General features: G+C 37.1%; 1 protein-coding gene across 9 annotated transcripts in view; it reads right to left on the bottom strand.

Moving 5' to 3' along the window:
• KCNIP4 (potassium voltage-gated channel interacting protein 4) overlaps positions 1-17,567 on the bottom strand; it is a 388,989-nt gene that overhangs the window by 274,118 nt on the left and 97,304 nt on the right. Inside the window, exon 1 of one of the 9 annotated variants that reach the window (XM_039698976.1) lies at positions 12,275-12,558. The exons of the other annotated variants lie outside the window; for them this stretch is intronic. Within the exon in view, the coding sequence (XP_039554910.1) occupies positions 12,275-12,362 (88 nt within the window). The 5' untranslated portion in view covers positions 12,363-12,558. Of the gene's footprint in view, positions 1-12,274; positions 12,559-17,567 lie in introns of those variants that run through there. 9 annotated transcript variants of the gene reach the window in all.

Raw genomic sequence — 17,567 nt, 5'->3', positions numbered from 1 at the left:
CATACAGTCATACATACAATGAATGCCACAGTGTATGTTTATCTTACAAGTAAGCTGTAGTAGAAAGAAAATCTCAAAACCTAAATTTTCTGACTTTGATCAGCAGCAATACAGCTAAAAGTAAACAGTCAACATAAAAGCACTGAAAAGTGTAAACACTCTATTTTCTATCATTACATGGCTCTCTTTACTGATAAACTCTACCAGGTAAGATAGGAGATAAGAGTGCTACTAGTGATTTTGTAAATGGGGGGACACACATAGCAAACTGCCCATTTAGACTGTTAAAGTGGATCACAGAATGGATCAGGTTGGGAGTGACCACAGTGGGCCATCTGGTCCAACCTCCCTGCACAAGCAGGGCCATCCCAGAGCACATGGCACAGGACTGTGTCCAGGCAGTTCTTGAGTATCTCCAGTGAGGAAGACTCCACAGCTCCTCTGGGCAACCTGTTCATGTGCAGTCACGTACACAGCAAGCAAGTCCTTCCTCGTATTCAGATGGAATTTCCTGGGCATCAGCTTCTGCCCATTGCCTCTTGTCCTGTTTCTTGTCACCACTGAGCAAAACCTGGCTCCATCCTCCTGACACCCTCCCTTACAGACAGTGATGAGGTCCCCTCACAATTGTCTCCTCTTGAGGCTGCACGGGCCCAGTTCCCTCAGCCTTTCCTCGTAACAGAGATGCTCCACTCGCTTAATCATCTTTGTCACCTTCAGCCGGACCCACTCCAGGATATTTACAAGAATTCTATTGCTTTTTGAAGGATAGTTTCCTCCTTGATGAAAAGGGATATCTTTTTACTATATGGTACAACTTGATTGATGAAAACATCTCAGCAGACGAGTCATGAAAGGACTGGCCTTAGTCCTATACTGTCTCAACAGGATGACATTTCAATTACTGTCACAGTACGACACTATACAGACAACAGGTAGGTAATTTAATAGATCGGTCCAGAACTTCCTGTAAGCAATACATACAATCCAATTAGTTTCTCACAATAGACTACAGCAGTTATTTGAGGAGCTTCAAGCACTTCATCTGGTAAGTCTTCACAGGGCAGGAATGCCCTGCTGTTTCTATTCCCATCTGTCACTCAGCATTAAAGTTTCAGAGCACTGTGAACATGAATGCGAGGGATGTTGCAGCACTTAAATTCACCTGTGTGTGGCAAGAGGGAGAATGCCTGAATAGCAATGAAACTTCCAAAACCAGCAGTCAGGGTAACAGATACATCAAACTGAAAGTGAGTACTGACTGTCAGCCACCATCACCTCTGTCTCACCCAACATCACCTCAGTCTTCCCCAACATGCATTTCAGTCACTGTTGTAACTCACTGGACACAAAAATCAGTCCAATTTTGAAGCAATAAATATTTCTACAATGTAAAAATTTTGCCTTCAATGCTAAAGGTTCAGAGTACTGAGAGTGAAGACATGACACCATGCTGTCCCACTAATATTTCTCTCAGACCAAACTCTTCATTGGTACAGATTTGCCTGCAGCTTTACACCAAGGATGAATCTGATACACAATAACATAGAGGTACCAGAGGCTGTGCATAAATGTACACTTTCATTTACTAGTGTCACTTGTGCTTTTCTTTCTCCTCCATCCTCTTTCCTTACCCTCAGCCTTAATTTTCCTTACAGTCTTTTGTTCTCTTGACATTAAGTTGCATCTAATTTTCTTCATTTGGTTACATTTTTAAAAGTTATTAGCTGATTGAATAAGTTAAAGTTTTTCTTGTCCTCAGTAAAAAGCCCTTATGCCTTTTCAAGAATCCTGAGGAGCTGCACCCATAGGCTACTCAGGGAAGTTAATTATTAATTATCAGTAAGGTGGAATAGTTAAGATTAATTCAGTCACTGCTGAGACCCACTCATTCAGAATTAAAATAGAATTTGGTTTCATTTCCTTGAGAAATGAATTATGTTAAATTAAAATGAGGTCACTTCAGTTCTGATTTTTCTAAAATGCAACAGTTTTACTTAATTTCAATTAAATCTTCACATGAAGACAATTCCTTACATTTCTCTTATGTTTTAACTCCTTTTCTGAAGCAGCAATGGAAGCAGCTTACCAAACTTGTGTTAGGCTGCAGTACAGCAGTTCAAAAGCAGCTTATCATTGTTGCTTAATATTTGTTTGTCTGGGAACAAACATATGATAATTTGAGGAAATTGACTAAATATATATAATCATTAGCCTCACATTGACAGTAATGAAGCAATTTCAGATGCATTTTCTACAGAAGGCTCTGCAGATTTTACTGCTGTGGATTCCACAGGCATCACTGACAGTGAAATAGATGGTAAGAGTACTGATTGTACCTGAGAGATGCTGATATGAGCACATTTAAAACTTCTACATGAAAATTAACATTGTAGAGAAGAGGAATTTATTTTAAACTGGGTGTACTTATAAATTTTAAATATATATTTTTATAAAGGTAAAAATAATAATTTTTACATAATCCAAAATACTCTAAATAATCAACAGTTGCTTGTCCCAGGTGTATGTACCCATACTATGTGTATTCTAATCGATTAGAGATGAACCCAATTTTTCTGGTCCCAAGCTGGATGCATCTCTCTGTGTGTCAGCACCACATTTGACAGCAACTTTCAGTTTTTAAGTGCTGCAGAAACCAGAGCCCCCAAATCAAATCATGTCTCTGTCCCAAGGAAATCATCTGAGGGGAAAACCTGACCTGGGATTCTTAAAGAAATTCTTCAACTAATGTAATGAAATGTAGTGATTAGAATAAAGAATCTATGGACACATTTTTGAGAAGTAAATGACATAACAGCCCAATTCCTATTTTTAGAGTTGACTAAGGAATCTATTTACTGCTGACCTTTGCAAGTGTTACTATAAATCAAATACAAATGATCAACTGTCACTTTTTTCCCTGAAATTAAATGAAGTTTACAATAGCTGTCACAGAAAGGTCTGCACTGCACAAATTCTCAATGTTGTTTGGCTTTATTCACATGCCTCTTAAAGGGCATTTAAAAAATTACAAATCTGCTGACAAAAACCAGATTAATAGACACAAAATCTAGTACCTCTTTTCAAATTTATTCAATTTCTTAAACTAATGGAGTATGGCTGTTGATGAAAACAGACTTTTTTCCTCTCCATCCCAAACACTTTTATTTTATGTTTAAAATTAATCACACTGCCTAGATGGGGACTCCATAAAAAGCTCAAGAGGGTAAATCAAATTGTAACCAGTATTAAAAGCTAAAGAGTCTATTTGACACACACACACACCATGTATTGTACATGCTTACTTTGGGTTTACGTATTCTGAAGAAACAGTAATGACAAACTTAATTTATAAAACTATGGCATCTATATTATTTGGAATAGAACTTCAAATGCAGAATTAAAACAAGTTAGAGTTTAATACTGCAGGAATCTAATAATAACCAATATATGTTACCTGTTCAAAATGTTCAACATTAGCAGAAACGCTCAGTAGCAGGACCCCCTAGACTATCTGCTGTAGCTTTAAAAAGGAAGTTTACAAAATAAAATATTTTTTAATTTTTGGAAGCATTTCAGAGGAGTGAACACCCTAGATCCAAGAGTATACATATTTGTACCATGATACAGATTACACTTAAAAATACAAAGACACACATTTGCACTTAGAATATAAAGGTAGTATCTTAGTTAATGTTAAAAAAAAGTCATCTGATTTTGACAGCTTTTTGAAAGGAAAAGTCCAGGAGTTTAATTTCAGACAGTTTTTATTTTGTTTGTTTTATTTTAAATTACTTCAAAAGTCAGTATTTCAATTCTGGAAATGAAAGAAGTATTGGAGTGAATTGCATTGTCTTCTATGACAGGCTGTCATCATTGAGAGACAGAAGGCAAGTGAAGAGTTCACATGAGTCAATATTCAAACCAATTCAGAGACACATAAAAATCTATAAGTGGAGTTCAAATGAACTGGGTTATACACAGGAAATATAAATGTTACAAATTAACTGGGTCTGAAAACACAGTAAAGCAAGTAAAGACCATCACACCACACCAGGAAAGAGAACAGAGGTGATGTGACAACTGGGGTCACTGTGTTATTGCCAATAAACAGGTGACTGCCAGTGTAACGGGACATAAGATTGGCATTCACCAGCCACAAAGCAGCACTGAATTTTATCTGTTCTGCTGTTTCTGTTTGGCTCTATCAGAGCCAGTCACACAGAATAACCACTTAAAGACTGAAGTGCTGTTAGCAGGTAGCTCAGTGCCCACGTATTTCCAAGCCAATATAGCACTGCTATTTTCCAGCTTGGCCATTTACTTTATATCCAAACATGGTATTGAACTGGCCATAATTTATCTCTAATGTTCTTACAGAATTCACATATTAAACAAAGGAAGAAAATATTTTCTGTTAATACAGGCTCAGATTTAAGATAGCCCTTGCAGACTGTTAAGTATCAACATGTGGTTATCCCAGTTTGGAAGACAGGGACATCCATGAAAGTAAAAGTTAAAATACACACTATCACTCAAGTCACTAAATGTACGTACATATATTGTCCTATTTGGGTGAATGAGATTGTCATGGGGTGAATGAGATTGTCATGGTTTCTCATTTTTATTCCCAGCTTCCATCTTTCCCTTAACTGCCACAAATAAAACTATGAAGCAGATCCAAAAATACTGGGGTTTTAAAACCTCCATTCAAATGGTCAGCTACTGACACTGCTACTGGTAGGTTGCACCCATCTTCCCTAGCTATCCCTGATTTAGATGTTACATACTCATTTTCTCACATAACTAGAGTTTCTAATCCCTTTTTAGTGTATTTAATACTACAGGGGAAAAAAATGTATATACACATACACTTTCCTATGGACTAGTTCATAGAACTTATCCTAATGCTACTCCATATGTGAAGCCTAACAAATCCAAGATAATAATAAAAAACACCCAAACCATGAAGTGATTAGTAACAGCAATCTGTAAAAACACTGCCTGAAAAGCTACTTCAGTTGACTTCATACTCAGTTTATAACTCCATTTAAATGATCTGCTTTAAACTTCTGGCAATTGCAGGAAGGTGCTGAGGTGAGATCACTTGTTGAGAACAAAAAGAGACAGGATTACAGCTGCTGAAGTGTGGTACTACACCACTGAAACACTGAAAACATCCTAACCCCAGAGAAGTTTATTTTGACTTTTGTGACTGGGTTTTGTGTTTGTTCATTTTTAAATATCAAGACTGATGAAACTGGTGTAAAGTAGCATTTATCAAAGGCTTAATATTTTTCTGAGGTAAAAAAAAAAAACAAAACCCTAACCAATTAGTAAATGTAGGTTGTACTTTCTGATGACATGTTCTTTGATAAAACAGATTACCACAGGTAGTCTCTAGTCCTTCATTTTGCTTTTTTGTTGTTGTTGTTTTTGCACAGAAATGTTTTCTGGCCTACTGCCAAGAGGAATATATCATCTGAGCATAGGTTGGGAGACCTCCGGCTGCACTCCTCTGACTGTCCTATTTCATGTGCCTATCACTGCCAGAAGTCTGAGACTGTTCAGGAGAGTAGCCTATTCTGAATTCTTTCAAGGCTTGCTCCCTGGTAAATCCAAGAGGAATCACCTTTTTTGAATGCAGGTTAGCAATATAAAAACACAGGAACTACCATATTGGTTTAGACTAAGGATCCATCTAGCTCAATATCCTGTAATCACCAACAGCTGTCAGTGTATTCCCAGTGAAAACGGGAAACAGAAAAAGCACTTAGAACATTTTCCCCTAAAACTTTCATAGCCATGGACTACTTTCATCTCAGAGAAATTCTCACATGTTTAATCTAGACAGTGTCTCCCAACAGGTTTATTTTCCAACTCCTTGCCCAGTCCCTCTGGACTCATGCAGAACTTTTTGCACTAACACCCTTTGGTAAGGAGTTTCACAGGTTTATCAGCCCCAGGGTTTCATTTCTGCCCAGCAGTAAGCTCACCACTTATCCATTCAGATATAAAGCTCATTTTGTCCAGCATGTAGTACTGCATTCTACCCTACATTGAATTTTATTTGTCATTTTAGTGTCTTTGAGAATCATTGTACAATGTCTCTCTGCAGTAGAAAGTCCTTATAAAAGAAACAAAAACATAACAACCGAAAAACCAGTCTACATTCCAAGAACCAGTCTACATTCCATTCCATTTCAGTTTGCACCCAAATTTCTAATCTAAATATATTATTCTCCATGCTGCTTCTATACTCCAAGCTACTCTGTGAAATGGTTAAATGAAAAGTACACACACAGCGAAGAACTGTATTTTATCGTACAAGGCTAGGACAGTCCTAATGCTGCCATTTCCCAACATTTTGTCTGCAGGATTTGGTAACTTTAAAAAAGTTCCTTTAAGAGTATTTTTAAGCATGTTATCAAGTGCTGTGCCTTACCTGCAGTTGAATTTTTGGTACTATATTTATAAATTACATCAATGCTTTGGACTCCTACAAGAACAGTACAGAAAGTAGGACTTCCAAAGGGAAGATAGTTAATGATGACTACAGGATGCTTTCAAACGTGTCATTTGCAAGAGAAGATGAATTGTATCTTTCATTTTAATTAAGATTCAGACTTGGAATGAGAGAGTAAATCCTTAACTTTTTCAACAGAAATTGTTTGTCCTTTTTAAATTAACACACTGTAAGAAGCCTTAAGACTTCAGTGAGGGCTCTTTTGGAAGATCTGGAAAAAAATTTCCTTAAATAGGTTATATGATGTTAATGCCTGAAAAACATTGGAACTTTTGAGTCAAATATTTAAAAATATTCAGGAGAATATGTTTAAAGATTAGGGTGTTGCCTTTAGATGCCCCACTTCAAGGTATCCACTACTGCTTCATGCATCTGTGAAGTTCAGCCTATCTCAAATATGCAGGATTACAGAACTTGAAGCTGAAACATTTTGCACAACACTGAATTGCAAATCAGGAAGAGCAAAGGCAGTCTATGTAGACCCATTTCTGACGAGGGAAAAATTTATAATTTTTGAGTGTTTAAATGCAATTTATTATAACACATTTTGTGAACAAATTATACTACTTGAAATCCGAGCAATTTTCTACAAAATTGCTGAAAGTTCACAGTAAATCTGCAGCATGTGAGAGATATATAGATAGGATTGATATTTTGAGGGAACAAACAAAATATTTTAAATTTTTTCCAATTTAAAGTAGAACGCATCTTAAATACATTATGTTAAGGCATTCTCAGCTTTTTCCAGAATATATTTCACATTAGTAGTAGTAGCCTGCTACTAAGCTCAATACATCTTGGTCTTTTGTCTCAGAGCACTGTCTGTACTACAGCCTATTCTAAACAAAATGCCTATTGGAGTGATAATACACAGAAGAATAATGTAATATAAAAGTGTTTTCAAAAGCCAGGTACTCAACAATGCAATAAATGAAAAATCCTAGAAACATTACAGTAGGACTTGGGCAAAATCCACCTAATATATTTAACAAGAGCTAACAACAAAAACAAAACAAAACAAAAATTTGGGGGAGTTTTTGGTTGGTTGATTTTTCAGGTATTTTTCTTTCAAAGTCTGATATTTCATGCTCAAACACCTCTGCCAGGTAGTACATGAAACCTACTCTAAATCCCTGACATTCAGCATCCACCACATGCTCCACTGAAGGGATTTCCCTCAGAGGAAGGTGAATACCAAGACAGCACCCGCAGAAGTTGCCAGTCCTAATCAGGAAATTGAGCAAGCATAAAGTACAATGCAGAATTTCAAATTAAATCTGGAATGCTGTCTTTTAAATTAGTGAGACTTCTTGCCCTAAACAGGACATGGCAAATATTTCACTCTTGCATACTGGAACTTGTGAAACTATCTATAGAGAGAACACTGCACCTCTGTATAGGAAAAGTTTCTGACACCCCAGAGGGTCAAACTACCTCATAGGCAACAGCCAAGAGATCCCAACCTTGAATCTGGAATTCTTTCCTATTAAAAATAAATGAAAAAAGACTAATTAGGCTCATGAGTAATCTGGAATTCTTTCCTATTAAAAATAAATGAAAAAAGACTAATTAGGCTCATGAATAATACTGATTTGGCATTAAAAAAAAAAAGAAAGAAAGAAAAAAGAAATATTTCAGCTACTGATTTGGCATTAAAAAAAAAAAAAAAGAAAAAGAAAGAAAAAAGAAATATTTCAGGAATAAAGAAGGCATTTGGAAACATATTAAACCTGTTTCCCCATGGATGTTGATGTTTTAGGTTTTCCATAACATCTTCAAGATAAAAGGTCCTTTTAAAGTAATTTTATGTTATATCCTGTTTGCATAAAAAGGGGAACATTCTTTTTATCTGCTCTCTTTGTCTCATATTTTTTAAGATTATTTTGATTTTGCCTTTTTTTTGTCTTTTAATTTATTCAACTTCTCATATTATGCATCATAGAAATTAAGGGAATCTGGCAATCTCATTCAAAAAAAGGCGATTCCTCTTGGATTTACCCAGGAGCAGCCCGTGAAGGAATTCAGACTAAACTACTGTCCTAAAGAGTCTCAGACTTCTGGCAGTGATAGGCACATGAAACAGGACAGTCAGAGGAGTGCAGCCGGAGGTCTCCCAACCTATGCTCAGATGATATATTCCTCTTGGCAGTAGGCCAGAAAACATTTCTGTGCAAAAACAACAACAACAAAAAAGCAAAATGAAGGACTAGAGACTACCTGTGGTAATTTGTTTTATCAAAGAACGTGCCATCAGAAAATACAACCTGCATTCACTAATTGGTTTGCTTTTTTTTTCCCCTCAGAAAAATATGAAGCCTTTAATAAATGCTACTTTATACCAATTTAATCAACCTGGAGATTCAAAAACAAAGAAACAAACAAAACCCCCAGAAAATCTAAAGAAGTCAAAAAAACCCACGTCAATCCATAACCTAATCTACAAAAGCCTAGAAGAGTGAGGTAACTTCAGTTTGTTGGAGGGACTACAATTTCACAACCAAGGCTGTTCTCCACTTCATTCCCCGTATACATACATATGCAAACTGGGAATTTGAATCTGTCCTGTAAAACCTGGCCTCCTACATGAATAGGTCATATCAGGCATTTAATAAAAACATGCCTGATAGAGATGTAATTTTGAAAATCTACCACTAAATTCAGTGGCAGTTTTGGTTCTATCATCTCTTTAATCTTTCATCAGTTGTGACAGTTAAGAAAAATTTCATAGCCATTGCTCTGAAATCACTTTTCCTCCATTTTAAAATAATCTGTGACCTACTTCTTGATCTCAAAATGATTAATTTTGTTATTTATAATATAAAAATCCATATTGCATCCAAAACCTAAAACATTCTCAAGAGCAGTGCCAAGATTTTATGACAGTGTTTCAAAGACCAGGTGCTTGCAAGTCAAGAGGCAGGAGGCAAAAAAGTAGGGACTGGTATGATTTTTGGTTTGCCATCTTCAGTGAGGGAATATGTTTCACTTGTGGAAACACGTCAACTTACTAAATGACAGAAATCATGGGAAATTAAAAACTTTGTTTAAAAGACTATTTCTTTTCACTACATTTTGCTATCAATCATAATGACTTGCTGTAAAAAAAAACTGAGAGAGATCTGGATGTATTCATGCAGAGAGTGCCACTTAAAACCCATTGTAAAGATTTATACAGCATTTGCCTTCAAGCAAGGGGGCAGTTTCATTAACATTGGTTCCAGCTGAGTGGACTATGAAGTACAAGTCCATGCTTATGTATTATTACAGACAGCTATATGAGACCATTTTTATTTTAAACATTTAGATTCACCACAGAACAGGTCTGTAGTGCTATAAATGGTTATGAAACACAAGCTATAGAACCAGTAATCAACAGTGACTCCTTAGCCAGGCCCACAGCCAGTAAACCCAGTCTCCTTCCTATATTACTTTGTTTTGTTTTCTGATCATTGTCACCACACCAGCTGCAGCACAGATTATACAAATGTGTAGATTAAGTATATATTCCACATGCCTACCCATAGAGGAAGAAGGCTTGGATTAGATGCAGTGGAAGTACTTTCAAGAATGTGTAGTTCCAAACTATTAAGTATAATTTAAATATTAAAGAACACCCGAAAAAGAAACTAGAAGCCAAATAATATCAACACATAAATTAAATTACATTCACCATTGTGCTTCTTAGTAAACATGTAAACTTTGAAATTAATTGGCCACTTGGGTGAGGAGATCGCCTGCTTATAAAAAGTTAAATAAGCACACTTCTTTGTTTCTGATACCTATCCTAAATTTTTAAATGCTCAAGATAGAAACAGCAGTATCTTTAATATACAAAGTATAACTTTCTATCACTTTCAACTAGGCTTTCTCATTCATCTTCATCAATTATCAATTAATTATCAACAGAATAAATTATGCATTACATTTTTCAGGCAGAACACTAACTGGTTTGCAACAGTTGAGGTTACTGAGTAGGACTGGGCTATGCAAGAGTTTAACAGTGGAGCTCTACCTCCCTTGGCATTTCAGGTATTATCACATTATCCTGACCTCATTTGCCACATCATTTGAACATGATGAAGTCTATTAACTTAATAAGAGTAGTAAGATACCATTACCTGCAGTAAAAACAAACTGAAAATCTCCTCAGAAGTATCTCAGCTCTTCCTAAGAGCGGGCATTTTTTGCTTGCTTGCCTTTAAGGAAACACATCTGAGGCCACTCCACTTTGCTTTTTATCATTGAATACATGCTGCTTAATTGCAAAAACAAAAACTTCTTTTAGTGATAGCATATGAATCAGTGTCCACAGCAAGTCCTGGAAATGGTTTTGAACTGTGAGCTCAGAAAGGCTGCAGCACAAATGTCAGTCTGAAAAATAGAGTAGTGTGTGCATCATTCACTAGATAGGAAAGGAAAAGCTCGGATGACTTTGTGAAAAGAGTATTGCTATGAATTTCTAACACATCTTTCTTCTTGTATCATATATTATTTAATTTCCATAGCAACCCAAAGGAGCAAGAAACAAGTGTTTTCAGAAAAATATGAATTGATGCAGTTCACAGAAGAGAAACTACAATAGACTAGGAATGATAGAGAAAATAAAGGTAGAGAAATTCTGTTACCAGACACTCAAAGTTATTAAAAAGCTGTGTCAGATTTCCAAAAGTTACAAACATTCTATGAAGCACACATTGTCAGTGTTTGTGCTATGACTTTTATAGCATTGTAATCCCAAATCTGATTAACTGTATGCATCAATTCTTCCAATTATTGCTAAAGAGTCAACTTTGCTCTCAAATCTTTTCATCGGTGCCAAAACGAAAAACACAAATAGCCAACACACTACCATCAAATAAATTAAAATAACCAGCTGAAACTTTCAGATGACTTTAAATAAATGGCTTTTAATTCTCAACAATCGTGTTAGCATAATTGGATATTATCTGCTGATGCTGCACTTGCAAATCTACAAGGGAAAAAAAAAGTAACTGAAGTCTAGAAAGAAGCACAATTATATTTTATAAATACAGAATGACATCATGTAAGTTATCATATTTGTCAGCTGTTGAGAACAGCCACAGAAAATGCTGAATTGTGAGAAAAGTATATTTTCCAAAGTGATAAGAAAACTACAGCATCTGCTCAGTCTAGCTTAGAAACCTTCCCTGGTACTGCACACTTTGTCCAAGGTTACAGAAAAAAAATTACCTATGGAAAGCTGACAACCACTATGTTTCAAATTCCTTAAGGGCAAAGCACAAGTGTTATTTACAATTTCCTACAAGATACCATAACATCCCATTGACAGATTGCAGCTGATTTACATCTTTAGATAAGCAAAACCAAGCCTCCGAGAAAGAGAATGTAGTGTGTTTGTCAAAGAATATCAGTCCAAGAAACAGTGAAAATAAAATACATAAGATTCATCCTTTATGACCAACGTGTCTTCTCTGCAGTGCCGTTAACACACACAGGTGGACAGGTGGAACCACGTACACTCACATCCCAGTTTGGGCTCGTGTGTGCAAAGGCTTAGAGAATGTCAGACTGTCTAAACACTATAACATCAGACTATGCTCTGTTTTCATTATGCTTAACCGCAAAGTAGTTCACAGATCTTCTTTTATTATTATTTATAAGATGAAAGGAATGATAATATAAAACAATGACAACCCTGTATTATCCTTAGGCAATTCTCTCGTTATCATGCTGAACAGCTCGACTACAGAGAAAAACAGTCATTACCTGTGTGAAGAGAACCTGTGATTAGCCTGAGAAGGTACTGGGCAAATTTCATTATTTCCCGCTTACACCGCTTCCTACAGCCACTCATCTTAGGCAATGGGGTATTCCTCTGAGCAGAGAGAGCCTGACGACTTTGCCAGTAAAGGGAACAGTTTCTGCCAGCAAACTTCTGGGGCAGCTCAGAGCCTCGCACGGCCTCGCCGCCTCCTCACGGCCGAGCAAACTCCGCCGATCGACCTCGGGTGGCTGCGCAAGGGAGCCCGCGGCGCGGGCGCTGCGGCACGGCACGGCACGGCACGGCACAGCACTGCCCCCGGGAGCCGCTCCGCCCTGCGCTCCTCCCGGGGCACGGCAGCGCTCCGCTCCCGCGGTGCCGGGCGGAGGCGAGCCCAGCCCAGAGCGGAGCCCCGCCCGGGCCGGCCGCGCTCGCCGGGGCCGGGGGGACGGTCCTGGCCCTGCCTGACTCGCGGGAGCGCAACCGAGGTGTGCGGGGCTCCCCTCACCTGCGCCCTGCACGTCGGCCTCGGGCCCCGTAGCCTGCGTGAAGGTCATGGAAACGCCAGGGCACTGCAAACGCCCGGGCACTGCACACCTGTACGGCGGGAAGAAGGAAGCAGAAACCCTGCAGGTAACTCTGTGCGGGAGCTGCCCCTGCTTGCCAGCCCCCTGACCTGCGGCAGCTGGGAAACACGCTCTGGCACAGTTAGCTTTAGGATGTCTCCAAGAAAGTCTGGTCAGGAAGCTACCTGTACTCCTCACTATTCCATTATAAATTCATTGTTTTCCAACTTGCTGAGAAGTATTTCTTATTAATAAAAATTATCTGCTGTAGTCTACATCCATGACCACAGAACCCAAAGAATATGTTTTCATTTCCCTTACAGTACTTCCCTCATAGAGAACAGCTCTATTGCATTAGAGGGTGATGCAATATGTAATGCCTAATACAGTTAAAAAAAGAAAAGACAACCCATTAAGGAAAAGCTTAACAGAAGAAAATCATCAACTGATCTAATTTTATGACAGCACTGACCATAAAACATTTTGGCGAATGCCTTTAAAAAAATTACAATAAACACAAATGCACATCTTTTAGCTATTGTGTATATTATGCAGTGAGCAGAGATAAATACATTATAGACACAATACATCAAAGCATTATCAAAGTTGCAGTTAGATGACACAGTTTCTGTGTCTGCTATCTGAAACACAAGCATGCTGTCTTATGTTTCCAGTGAAGCTACACAGATAATGGAGAGAACCAAAATAAAATAGCTCACAGACGCCCCCAGGTTACTCCAACACAGGGATTAGTCTGAGAAGGATGTGGGCAAATTCCAGTATTTCATGTTTGCACTACTTCCTACAGCCACTCATCTTAAGCAGGAACTAATTTCTTGGCATAGTTTTTTTTCTGAAAAGACACAATACATTTTGACCAAAGAAAACCATCCAAAAAAAGACACACCCCCCCAAACCCAAAAAACTTACCACAAAAACCTACAAAGAAAACAAACCAACCAACCAACAAAAACCCCCAACCCAATACACCTCCAACAAAACCCATCAAATTTTGTGGTAATGGAGATGCCAATGTGCCTTAGGAATTTCTGAACTCCTCTGGTCTCTGAAAGGAAAACTCCTTAAATAACTGGTAGGGGGGAAGAGATACTGAAAGCATAAGCCTCTGTCTGTTCTTTAGAAAAGGACTGAAGAGGTCAATGCAAATGGTTCTGAGCTGGAGTCCTTGACCTTTTTAATCCTTTGACATCTCCAATTGCTTAATAGAATTGTCACTAGCAGTGTTACTTCAAAATAAGAAACTGAAAATAACTGAAGCCTAAACAACTGAAATACTGGTTTTCTAAAGCCATAATCATGAATCACCAACACCATGTATTCCTCTTCCTTCACCCAAAAAACCCCTCCAATAAAGCTGTACCACTGTTTGACACTGTTTCCTAAGCCTTTATGTTTCAATGCAGCAATAACACTAATTGCTACCTAAGGAAGATTTCATGAAAGATTATTGACTAGTTTCACCAAGATTTTTTTTAACAATCAGTGCAGTATTTTATAGCAATGGATCTAAATACATCTCCTAATATTTCTCTGGTCAGCAGGAAAGACTGACTAAGGCTAAAGGTTTTGTTGTTTTTTTTTTTTTCCCCAAATGAAGAGAGCAGATCAGAGAAAAGGGGGCAGGAAAGTTAGAATAGAAAACTGTAATAAAACCACCATGGTACTTTTGAAAAAATATAGTAAAATAATATGAAAGACAGTTGGACACTATCAACTTCTATATATTGGTAATGTACCTTTTTTATCTTTTTTTAATTGATGGGACACACAAAGGTACTCAGACCAAGCCAGTCTCTTTGCACTGAGGTAAAAAAAATACATTTTATATCTACAAGCTAGGTCCATACCTAATAATTTATATTCCATAGAGCTGAACTAAAACCCACTGAAAAAGACCCTCTTAATGTCAGAAGATTCTGCATCATTTCCTAGAAATTCCAACTTTGGAACCAGGTACTTAGAAAAAACGCTACTTAAGTAAAATGGAGGAAGAATACAACACATGCACACATAACAGAAGTTCTTTTCAGACATGAAGAAAAACAAATGGAAGGAAAAAGTAAAAGCACTTTGTAAACTGGATTTTCAAATCGTTTCACCAAGTCCAGCTCATGGGCTCCTACAATAACATAAAATACAAAATTACTTTGTTTTGAAGTGCTTAGCAAGAATGAAATTACTAGGGAGGAAAACATATGCAGTTTTTGTGAAAGACTGTCAACAGCTGCAGTCAAGTTTAAAAGCAAAATGGAAACATCTCTGAATGTACAAAGCATACTATAGTGCAGTCAGGACAAATTAATTGATAATAAAATATTTTATTCCTATGAAGATTTCTACACAAAGCTACAAGACAAATCTTAAAAATCTTTGTCACCATGGCAAGAAAGCAATGCAAAACCAAAAAATGTATGAAATTAAATTCTATTCAGTCAAAAGATGAAATTCCACATGCATTTTTATAACTTCAATTAGGGTCTCAGCATCACAGGTCCACATGCCAGGCCCACCTGTTGTCAACTGAATTGCAATCTAACCATCCTTAGAGGAGGGTACACACTGTTATAGCTTTAGTCTAACAGTGCAAAAGAAAAAACTACACCAATATTGTAGTTCAGATCTGGTCATTACTGGCAGTTATGTATCAATATGGCTTTACTTGTTCCTGGGTAGGAATAGTATTTCACTATAAAAAAAACCTAAACAAAACCAAAAGAGAAATACATTAACAGCAACATGAAAACACGTACTCAAATAATTAAAGAAAATCAATGATTTTTATATTGCTTAGGTTGCTGGGATAATGTGATTGACTCTTCTTTCAAAAAGAAAAAAATAGAAACCCCAAAAGCATTGCATGTCTCAGAACTGACCACTGCAACAGAATGGTATAAAATGGTGAATTAGCTAGCATTATAGTTATGTTTTGAGAGAGAAAAAGTTACTAAATACAGATTTTATTTAATAAGAACAAAATAGAAAAAACATCTCTTAAAACATTCCAAAATAAATTAAATGTGGCTCTTGTCATATTAAGTAACAATGGCAAAGACTCAAATGCCAAAAGCACATATAAGGGTTTAAGGAGAGGAAAAAAAAGCCATCACAAATATTTGATGAGAAGAAACCCATAGAATAAGGATCACAGTGCATGCCAAATATAAATTTGCTAGTCTGGGAATAAAATCTCCAGCAGAAGCTGAAGTGACATACACAGAGCAGAAGCTGATTGGCTTCTTGCAGGCAATTTGCCTTGTAAACCTCTTTCATTTGCGCACAATCCTCTGACTTAAAAAAAAAAAAAATCCTCCTGAACTAGCCCTTGCTATTGACTAAAAACAAATTGAAATCTTACAACAAAAATCAACTCAATTAAATGCTTCAACCTCATCAGAAAGGGTAACCACAGGAAGTTATCCAGGAGCACAGAAAACCTGTACAGAGTTTCCTTGATGTTGACTCCAGAGGCTTGTAAGAGCTTTTTTATTCCTTAATGCAAATACTGAATTCAATAACTGGATTTTTTTTTTAATCAAAGCATTATTAACCTTTTTATTTCAAACAACAGTGATATTTACAACCTAAGCACATGGCAAGCAATAACAGATGGGCAGAAACAAACAGATGGGTGAGCACAAGGTAACAGCAAGATGTTTACGATAGAGCATAATAAACAGCTGCCACAAGTAGATGACCATCATCAGATCTCTCTTCAGTTGCTCCTCGCCTGTCATAAAAGTAAGGGTCCTCTTAAATCACAGTCCCTACTGTATTTATTTTAATAGCTCTTCTGTGGACTTATACTTCTTGACTTGACAGTATTGTGCACTGAGGTGTCCCAAGTTCGCCATCATTATTCAAGTGGATGCAGCAGGATGAGAGTCATTCATCACAGAAGTCACTGGAAACCGCAGAAGTAATTCCAAATTATTCATGATGTCCATGAAAATATCAGCTACCACTTTTAGCCACAGCCAGTGAATAGCAACAAAAATTCTCTTGCACGTCATTTGCTCAAATTTAGTCTTGGGTATTAACACAGACCAGAGATGGTTATATGAAAGAAGATGAGCTGGGGAAGCAGAGATGCAGGCATATGTTCCCTTCCTAACTGATTAGCAATAACATGCTAGCTAAATTTACTTAGATTAAAATATTTATTGTTCTTTGTTGTCTATCCTGAATGTTATAGTGACAACAAGGAACATGAAACTGTTTCTTGCTCCATGCATTCCATATTAAAATGTATGTCTACATGGGATGTGGATATGATCTGGTTCTGTCTTGTAGGAACAATGCCTTCCACAGAGCCCGGGACAGAGAGTGAGGGGCTGCCAATGTCCCTGGTTATGAATACAGACTTATTTACCTTCTTTATTTTTTTTATACTCTTCACAGCAGAATTAAAACCTTCCTATTAGCCCAACTGTTACTTATCCAAACTGCATGCAATGTTTTTAAATGTGGGAAAAAAAATAGTAAGAAATCTTTATCCTGGCCTATGCTACTGAAAATTAATACAGTCTTCCTGCTTTTGTTTTTAGTCTTTAATTTCTCCTGAAAGCTTGCTAAGAATAATATCTTCAAACAGCTCTGTTGCTGTGTTTAAAATAAGACTACAGAGAAATGACTGCTACTTCACACTGTTTGCATAATATCAACAAATTATACATGTGCTCTATTCTGATAGCTAATACCTGCATAAAATAAA

Source organism: Passer montanus, unplaced genomic scaffold, assembly GCF_014805655.1.
Source record: "Passer montanus isolate IOZ18808 unplaced genomic scaffold, ASM1480565v1 scaffold13, whole genome shotgun sequence".
Lineage (NCBI taxonomy): Eukaryota > Metazoa > Chordata > Aves > Passeriformes > Passeridae > Passer > Passer montanus.
Note: the sequence above shows the minus strand (reverse complement) of the source record. Positions and strands in the feature narration are given on the sequence as shown.